A 10,220-nucleotide genomic window follows, 5' to 3' on the forward strand; every position below is an offset into this window, starting at 1 on the left:
AAGTCTGATCACCAGAAATTATGGTGTACCTACTTGCCTTCGAGATAAGCCCTGACACAAACCCGAAAAGCAACAAGTTGGCAATAACCGATTAAATGAATATGCCAAAATATCCCTTTGTGTAGAGCAAGTAGTGAATAAACAAATGTTTATTCAGATCTGGACTCTCTATAAATAGAGATGTCAACCCAGGAGGTTAAATGAGTTGTGCTTAGCATTCAATACACACACTACAAACTCCATTACCCTTCACTTAGAATTATTTGAGTATTCATTTTGTAATATCCAATAACTTTGTTTTTGCAAAGTCATTAATACACTTGAAAAATTCTATAAGTTGTTTCTTGAAAGTTTGATTTCTAGTTTCGCACAATATTTTCCTATTTGTTGAAATCACTTGCCATATTAAGTATTTGGGTATCTCTATATGGGATCAACAACCTTTACCGCTAAGCTACTAGCCCGGTTATCCAGTGGCGAAGCTTGAGATTTCTGACAGGGGGTCGAAAATATACCCAAAAATTTCTATAGAATCGGGGGGTCGAAAACGTATTTACCAAAAATATTCTATACGAAAACTACATACTCTCCACTACTGAGCGAAAAGTTCGGAGGGTCAACCGCCCCTCCCACCCTAATTAAGCTGCGCCCATGCGGTTATCTACACCATTTAGTCATTTACACACTAGCATTAACTTAACCTCCAAATGACTTAGAGCATTCTCATCCAAACCATCAAAACATGTGAGGGGTAGTTTTTATATTATAAAGGGTATAAAAAATGGTTGTGAGTGGAGGAGAGAGAAAATGTTACTGTTCATCTGTATATTTGGGGGGACACTGTTCACCCAGTATAATTTTTTTAATATATATTGAAAGTGGTTGTGAGTGAAGGAAAGAAAAAAATGTAATGATAATATTATTTAATTGAAAAGGAGAGAGAAAAATATTTGTTTTTAGTGAAAATATATTGATATATGAGTTGTTTTTTAGTGGAATGTATGTATAATTTGATGGATTGAATGAGAGAATGCTCTTAGATCAAGTTCTCATTTCAGGCTGAATTTGTTGTCAATTTATATAAAACCGAGGGGGGTAATAAAAGAACTCTTAACTTGTTCTATAAATACACAATCCATCAACATGAATCAATCCCACTGATCATTCACCAAAACCAAAATCTCCATTCACACACACCAAAATCCATGGCTCGGTTCCTCTCCCAAACCCTAATCCGAACCACACCATCAACCTCCCTACAAATCTTCAAACCAAACCGCTTCTCAACCCGACCCGGAAAATCACAACTGATCGAAATCGATCTGGAATCGGAATCAGATGTGGAGGTTTTAGGGCTACGAAAGCTGGAAGATGCGATTCATAATATTATTGTGCGGCAATCGGCTCCCGATTGGCTTCCGTTTGTTCCTGGATCGTCGTATTGGGTGCCTCCTCCTCCTTCTCATCGTCATGATTTGTTTCAAGTGTTGAAGAAGGTTGCGAATCCCTTGACGGATGATGAGGCTATGGCGGTTGGTTCGTCTCGTGGTTGGCCTTCTTCTGCTTATTTTATTGAAGGTAGTTGATTTGTTTCGTTTCATATTATTCTTTTAATCTGTTTGAATATAAATGGTTTGAATTGTGTTAGATTTGTTAGTTATGGAATTGTATATTGGAACCTTAGATGTTTTTGTTTTCAAATTGTGAATTAGAATATGAGTTGTTAGTATCTTCGCGCACTTCGACGTAGTCCGGAGCTTAGGCGCAGCCAGGCGTATAGGAAAGAATATCTTTTTAAGGGGTTTTAGACATGTTCTAGGCTTGTTTTGCGTGGGTTTAGGTTGATTTCTGGGTTATTTAGGGGTTTTAGATGATTCTTGGCATGTAGCGGTGCCTAGTTGCGTAGGCGCTTTTTGGAAACATAGCGAAAAGTTTGATTCTAAAAAGTTTTCTAAGTTTTAACATTTGGTCACTTGGAATGAACTTTTGATTTGGATGTTGTCACTTTGAATGTTTTTGATGTGGGGTTCTGTCACTTTATATTGATTTTTTAAGATCATTTGGCTGGTTTAAATTTGTATTTTGGATGTTACGATTATCATTTTGGTCATTTGACATTTTGATGGCTTATTAGTTTTGAAGATTTGGCTGGTTAAGGACTTGTAGGTGAGGGTATAGACGTGTCCTAGCTTTCTCTTGGGAAGGGGGGTTAGATTTCTTTTACACTTTAGGTGGGCCAACGTATGATGATTTTCTTGTATCTATGCCTATATGTTGCTTGCTGATGATCTACCTGACTACTGCTACGCTATTTACTTATCCATCTTTCGTCTATCTGCCTGTTGGTTGTTTTGGAGCCGGGGGTCTCTTAGGAAGCAGCCTCTCTATTCTTAGGATAGAGGAAAGGTTTGCCTACATCCCACCTCCCCCAGACCCTACCAATAGTTCTGCTATTTGTGGGATTTACTGGGTATGGTTGTTGTTGTTGTTGTTAAGAAAATTTCAAGTTGTAGCCTTTGTTTAAAAAAGCGCGCTAGGCGTGAGGCGACCTAAGGCGCAAACCAAAACACCTTGTGTGACATAAGGCACACCGTGTACAAAAGGCGTAGGTGAGGCACGCTTTTTAGGCTAAAATTTGACTTGAGGCGCAGGTCAGGCGCGCGCCTTTTGTACATGGGTTGGTTTTTTGCAGATGAGTGTTGATTAACAGGCTTTTTATGCTGTACGTTTATGTTTTGTCATTTTGAAACATATATAAAGCTTAATTATAGCTAAATCATAGGTAGGGGATGCTAAAAACCTATGGGATATAAAATAATTTATATAATCGCTTTGCGCCTTGCGTACGAAAAGCTCACCGCTTTTGCGCTTTGCGCCTCGGTTTTAGACCTCATCGTATTTGTGCGCTTACCACTTTTTTAAACCAAGGTTGTAGTAGTAGTTTTGAAAATAGAATTAAAATAAATATATATTTTTTTTTGCGATGTATTCGAATGGAATTGAGTTAATTCGAATTTGAGCTGAATCTAATTTCGAATCGGATGCAAGTTATAATCGAGTTTTTCAAGTATGATTCGTATTCGAATTCAGCTTTAAAAATTCAAAACTTGAATAATTTAATAGTTTGAAATTTGATTTACTTGTACCCCTCTAAATTAAAGCCAGTTTCATGAAATTTCGATTCAAAGTGCAAGTTTTTGTGCCACTAAAGGTGTGACTGTGGACGTTTACATGCGGAGAAGCATTGTGTTAAGATTGTAATGTCATCAAGTTAAGTCTAGAATCTCAAGATTAGTGTTGTAAGAATCGGTAGGCGTTGGTCGGTCGGTGGTGTACCGACTAGCGATTAATCAGGATTAACAGAGATTAATCGGAATTAATTGGATTGGGATTTTTATAGGTAATTTTTAGTTATACACCCCCCCCCCTCTTTATATGTAGTTTTTAAAAGAAGACATGTTTTAACCCCTCATCGACCCAATTTTTTAAAGTAATTGGCAGGAATTTACAAGGTTTGGTCGAAATTTCGCCGGGATCTAGCCAAAATTTGTCCAGAATAGAAACGCCATTGACCGCCTAGCGATTAATTGGTCATTAATCGGTGAACTTCTGATTAATGTTAATTGGCGACTAATCGGAGGCTAGTCAGGATTTTTACAACCATGCTGAAGATTAGATAAGTTTAAGAAATCAACCAACAATTTCAGTAACACTCGATAAGAAGTATCAAGCAAATCATTTTCAAGAATCTCATAATGTAGATATTGTATTGTCACTAAAACTCGTAAGTGGTAACTGCAGATACTTCCCCAGTGCATCCTGTGGAGGTGAAATTTGATACCAATCAGGATGAGGAAGAATGAACTCACATCTACCATGTGTTGTAATCTGTAAGTGTGCCACCTCTCATTAACATCTGATTCCATAATTGTTATTGTTGGTTTGTGTATTTTTTAATGTTCTGGAATACGCTCATCGCTGCTTTTTGTACATATTTATAGTAGCTAGAGGGCCATAGGTTGAATGTACAGTTAGGTTTTATGGCTGTTCTTATGTAGGTAGGTTTATATTGTAAGTTTACTGTTGATTTCTATGTAATAACATAGGCATGTATGGATCTTTTATAAGCTTCTACCTATCTCTCTGTTGTTTCTATGTCAATAGAATTGTGATTTTAATTTCGCAACTAAAATCATGAGTTTTATAATATAGTTTTGATTTGAAATGAGATGATCATTGTTTGGTTATAGTAATGCAAACAGAAGTATCAATCTTATGCTAAATTGTCAAGTCATTAACAAAAGCAATTTTATTAAAGATTTATGTCATAATTAAGGGTGGTGGTAGGTCTCAACTCTTAATTAGGTAATGCAGTGACAATGAGTGGTGACTGGAAGTAGGCGATGATAGGAGGTAGACAGACACTCGACCCGAGGTGGCTGGTGGGGATCGATAACATTGGCTGTGGTGTGTGGGCTGTGGCCGCCAATGACAGCATGACAAATGGACTGGAAATGTTTGTAAATCCTTGAAAAACAACACTTTTGAAGTGTTTTAAAAATCGGTTCATTTACCTGTTAGAAGATATGTGATGAATAAAGAAATTGTTTACTCTAGAAATTAAGGGGTTGTTTGGCAACCTCGGTAAGTGCTGAACTAGTAAAAGGTAAGAGGTCCGAATGGGTAAGAGACTCTGAACCAGTAAGTGTTAAGCTAGTAAAGTGTTGTTTGGTTGAACATCTGAATGACTATGAAGAATGACCTTTCTCACCCCTTTGACCAACTTTGTGCTATATGAAATATGTGTTTGTTTAACGCTTTGGGTGGGTGACTGTACTGAATAATGAATAATTAAAAAAGAAAAATACAAAACATCATAGAAAAATATATACTTAAGAAACATCATTGATACTCTAGGCTACATGTAATGGACCACCTGAGTTGAGTGGATAATAGAGTAGACAATGATGAGGAACACGAGGAAGACCACATTCAGGACAACCACCTTTTTCCAATCACTCTATATGTTAGACTGCTATGGTCTCTAGATCAAGTAGTGAAAAACTTGTATTTTTTTTTAGAGATGCATATTCAACTCTCACTTGGTGCAGAGTGAAGCACTGGTGGTCAATGATAGGAGACCTAGGGAAACCTGGGTTAGATCCTTGAGCCAAACGGGTTTTACCGGTAATTTCACTGTCGCGTCTACGGGCGGGTGGGTTACTGGGTTTTCTCTGGAATTGGTGGTGGACTCGGGTTACTCTCGGAGTACTCCGTTTGTCTAGTGGGTGCCCCGAGAGTGCTCGGGATTGATTCTGGGGGCCATGGGGGTAGCCCCAAGAGTGCTCGGGATTGATTTTGGTGGGCCATGGTTGGCTGGTTCAATGTAGCCGTTGGGGGTAGCAGGTATGCAAAACTAAATTTAAAAAAAAAAAATACATTTTTTACCTATAAATACCTAACCCCAAACCATATTTTCCCATTCTTCTTCACCCATACCGACACACAAAAAAAAAAAAAAAGAAAAAAAACCGAACATGGTGCATTGGATCGAAGAGGAAGAAATCGCACTTGTGACATCGTTTGTCGATGCACAACGTACTCTATAACGAGGTCAAACACTTATTGGAGTCGAACGTTTCAACAATATCAACAACACGCGTCATAACTTAAACGCGTGTAGCACGTATATGTACATTGAAGGAACCAATTGTTCTGAATATCATTTGATAATGTACATACATGTTCTAATGATAGTGTACATATATCTACAAATTAACAAATTATTTAACTATGGAGAAAAATGATATGGTTTTAGGGTTTAGCTTTAGGATTTAGTTTTAGGGTTTAGAGGTTATGATTTAGGGTTTAGGGTTAAGAGATTCTAGTTAGGGTTCGACGAGCCGGTTCCAACGCCGCTGTAGTGTTCCTCAATGAACCTCACACTATACATATATGTATAAATGAATAAATTTTATAACGGAAGAGGGAACTAATGTAAATATATGTACAAATTAACAAATTATTTAACCAGAAAGATAAAAGTTGAGATGATACAATCAAATATTTAACTAGAGAGAAAATTCAGACTTTATCCTTGTGCCATTTTTATTTATTTTTAGTTTTTAAGATATAAAAAATGAGTGGTCCAAATTGGACGTTCTGTAAGTTCTCAAGTTCCTTTCGGTTGAAAAAATTGTAGTTATAATATCATCATTCAACTAGATCCACTAATGTCAAATGGTAATGAGAATTCACTAGCGACTTAAACAGAACCATCCTATTTGAAGATTTACACCATTTTCTTGAGTCTCATTTAACAGAGGAAGATGAAAGAAAAAAGATGAAAATATGAAAAAAATCATGTTCCCGAGATTTTTTAAGGAAAGAAGGGGAGGGGAGGGAAAAGGAGGAAAAAGAGAAGAAAATTTGTACGTATTATTATCCTCCAAAATTGGAAAGATTATGAGAGAAAATTTTGACAATTACTAAGTTACCCTCGTATTTAATAAATCTCACCTTCAGTTATTTTACAGATAAATTTTGGCGCAACTTTTTCATTCCCATCTCTCTTCACCCAAGTTTCACTCTCTGACTTCTGACACCACCACCCAAACTCCGACCACCACTCGCCACCGCCATCGGATCTCTCTCGCAGAACCACCGTTAAAAGGTACTAATATACCACACTGAAACATGAACTGTACCGTAGAAACTTATATGAATACAGTAGTTTCTATGAAAAATTAGTAATTGATAATCCATAGTTTTTTTTTTAAAGAAACGATTTTTATAATCCACCCAAATGGGCAATTGCAAAATGTCAATCAAAACATTTTCTTGAATCTTGATTCTCTTAGCTACACCCAATTTCAAAATCTTGACCCAAAAACAAAATCTAAATAAAGATCCATCTGATCAACTATCGCACTTCATTAAAACGAAAGCTATGTACTGATCATCTAAAAAACCCCAAAAAAGACATAAAGATTGTAACTTTAATACATACAAATTAAAGGATTGAAATTCAAATGAGAAAACAAAAACACCGAATTGAAAGATTATAAATTTGTGATTACCCACCTAGTAAGAACACACAAGAAGGAGAGAGACAAACAGTCAAATGGGTAATTTTTTTTTTCTGTTCTTCTCAGATTAATTGGTTCTCGTGTCTCTGATTAACACCTTCTCTCATTCCATAAAAAAACAATGTTTTTAACAGAGAAAAAAATGGGTCTCTCAGTCTCTTTGGAGACAAATTTGTAGAGAAATATAATGGAGTACTAAAAGGAAAATTAGAATGGTTGGGATTATTCTGGTGGACCAGAAATGATTGGAATCTTTAAGAATAAAAAACCGTTACTAACGATTTGGTTTCGGTTTTAAGTTTGAACGGTTCGGTTTCAGTTTTTAAGAATAAAACACCGTTACTAACGGTTGGTTCACGACTTGATACAAAAACCGTCAAAACCGGACCTTGAACATCCCTAAAGGCAATGCATTCTAGAGTTCGAAATATCTATCCATAGATTTTAAAAGTGTTTGTTAGGCTTCTACATGTTTTTTATGTGTGTTTTTTGGTTTTGCTCATCTCTATGTTCTGTAAGTCCTATGTATTGTATGTATGACTAGTTAGTACGATACAATGTAATTGTATGATGCATTATGTTAAAGAGATGTTTTGTTTTTCTTTTTAAAGTGAATTTTGGGACTTTTCTATGGATGATCAAATACTCCGTATAATTCATGTTGTGCGAGCTAGACATTTGCAAGCAGCTGGACTAATTTGCTTATTGCTAGCTTTCATTACACAACATAGACTGTCTACCAAAAAACATGCTAATATACCTGCTAGATATGTAATTTTACAACGACGATATATAAGAGAAGAGATGTTACGTGACCTTTCAAACAGTGCTAAATGTCGTGAACTTATTCGTATGAGTGTGAGAGCTTATATGACATTGTGCAATATCTTAAAGCATGACTGTGGTCTTCAAGCTACTCAATGAATGTCCGTTGAAGAACAAGTTGCAAGATTTTTGCATATTGCACGTAATAACATGAGAAATAGGTTAGCCTCTTGGATATACTGCCGTTCTAGATCAACAACTAGTCGGTGCTTCTATAGAGTTCTGCGAGCGATTTTATCGTTAAAAAGTCATTTATACAACCTAAAGGTGATATTGTCCCTAAAAGAAATTCAAGAGAAAAAGAGATTTTATCCTTTTTTCAAGGATTGCATAGGGGCAGTTGATGGAACACATGTTCGTGTCAAAGTACAAAACAAAGATTCCAGGATCCGACAAGTTTGACGGAGTTTTGGTCCTGAGATAACCAGTTCGGTGAAGTATTATTGATAAGAAAGGAGTAGAAGTAGAATCGACTCCGAACAAGTCAATTTAATCTGGTTTATATTCAATGTTTGAAGTTACATACCCGTGAAACCAGTTGGACAACATTTCCTCTCAGGGAACCAAAAGCTTGTCCAAATGAGGAACACCTCATCCCTGTATATAGATATTAGCCCATCCGTCCGGAACACCGCATGTCCATCCGTCCGGATGGACTCCATCTGTCCGGAAGAACTTTAACAATCAAAGAACCTATAGGGACGAATGAGCTGTAAATGAACGAATCAGGTATGTCCATTCGTTTGGATGGACTCCATCCGTCCGAATGGACTTTGTTACATACAAAACCTTGTCCGTTTTCGTACTATTCTATACAATTTTCAACACACGCTCTGACTAGCCTATTAGCACAGTGGCGGACATACGGAATACGCACCAACAATTTTAGAATAGTACATTATAGTAGTTTGTTTTGACATTGTATTGATGATTGGTGTTTGAAATTATTTATGTTATTTGGTTTTTGTATTATTAAATAATATTACATTTACCAATTGCAAGTTTATAATTGTTCTAATAATGTATTCTTGTTGAAAATGTATTATTAACTATTATTACGTTTGCAGATCGCAATTCATCATGAGCAAACATGACGTCAGTGAAAATACCAGTGAGAAAGAAAACATGATGTGGACGGAAACTATGGATAATGCATTCATACAATCCATGATAACGCAAGAGATCAATGGTTATAGGATTGGTGGAAATTTTACTCCACAAGCATACAAAAATATGGTTGCGGAGCTTAGCACAAATCTTTAAATGACTTTTACCAAAGCTCATTTGAAGAATCGTTTAAAGACGTTGAAACACCGTTTTTCTGCCTGGTATGATATGTTTTAGGGAACGTCATTAAGTGGGTTCTCATGGAATCCTGAAACTCAACTAATTGAAGTGAAGGATGAAGTCTAGAAAAAATTAATAGACGTAAGTGCTATAATTATTTACTACAATATTTAGATTATCGTCTGTACTACTAGTTATTTTGATTTTTTTAAATAGTCAAAGACAAAAGCTGCAGCATTGAAGACGAAGATAGTCACAAACTATCATGAAATGCTAGAACTATTTGCAAAGGATAGGGCATTAGGTGCACAAGCTGAAACTGCTAAAGAAAGAAATGCCCGATTGCAGAAGGATGATGGCATTAACACAGAAACACCTCCAGAATTGGATGAATTCTTAGTTGCCAATGATGCAACTCTAAAGAGCCAATACAATCTTGATGATGATGTTCATGTGGTTGATCTTACGTCTTCTCTACCCGAGCAGTCTTCTAGTGCAAAGAAATATAAGAGTAGAAAAAGAAAAGTCGAACAAGAAGATGATGGTTTAACCTCAATGATTATGAATGGTGTTGGAAGCATAGCTAATGGTATCGCTGAAGGTAATAAAATTATTTAGGAAAGCAATAAAATACTTGAAAGAGTTCATCATCTCGAGTACACAGGTGAAGAAATTATTAAAGAACTGGAACTGATGGGTTTGGAACCTCAAGAAATACCACTGGCTTTCAATTATTTGGTGGAGAATCAAGCTAAAGCGAGATCATTATTTAGTTGTTCTCCTAATATACAGTTGAGTTTGCTGAGAGGTATGATGGGTTTAGGTAATTAAGGACTCAAGGATGCATTTATCTAGTAAAGTTTTTCTTGTTTGATAACTTAGTACGTTTATGACCTTTTTATTTGTTTCTTGTTTATTTGACCTTTTATTTGTTTCTTGTTTGTTTGAACTTATCTAGTAAAGTTTTTCTTTTTTGATAACTTGGTTTCTTTGTTTCCTCTTTTAATTTGTTGTTTCGTA

General features: G+C 36.0%; 1 protein-coding gene across 2 annotated transcripts; it reads left to right on the forward strand.

Moving 5' to 3' along the window:
• The first annotated feature begins 1,086 nt into the window (after positions 1-1,086).
• Positions 1,087-9,934, forward strand: LOC110908785. Of its 2 annotated transcripts, XR_004861398.1 has the most exons (4): positions 1,087-1,578; positions 3,802-6,673; positions 8,981-9,341; positions 9,417-9,934. XR_004861398.1 is itself a non-coding variant. In XM_022153760.2 (2 exons), the coding sequence occupies exons 1-2, from the start codon at positions 1,206-1,208 to the stop codon at positions 3,861-3,863; spliced, it is 435 nt and encodes a 144-aa protein (XP_022009452.1). In that variant the 5' UTR covers positions 1,130-1,205; the 3' UTR covers positions 3,864-4,192. The 2 variants fall into 2 exon arrangements, 1 of the variants encoding a protein (XP_022009452.1); XM_022153760.2 differs by lacking the exons at positions 8,981-9,341; positions 9,417-9,934 and having other exon boundaries at positions 1,130-1,578; positions 3,802-4,192.
• Positions 9,935-10,220: the final 286 nt, after the last annotated feature.

The sequence above is a fragment of the Helianthus annuus genome, chromosome 6, assembly GCF_002127325.2.
Source record: "Helianthus annuus cultivar XRQ/B chromosome 6, HanXRQr2.0-SUNRISE, whole genome shotgun sequence".
NCBI classification, from domain to species: domain Eukaryota; kingdom Viridiplantae; phylum Streptophyta; class Magnoliopsida; order Asterales; family Asteraceae; genus Helianthus; species Helianthus annuus.

Coding starts and splice junctions, on each gene's coding strand:
- LOC110908785 (XM_022153760.2), top strand. CDS start 1,206: ATGGCTCGGTTCCTCTCCCAAACCCTAATCCGAACCACACCATCAACC. Junction 1,579..3,801: donor TTCTGCTTATTTTATTGAAG/GTAGTTGATTTG, acceptor TGGTAACTGCAG/ATACTTCCCCAGTGCATCCT.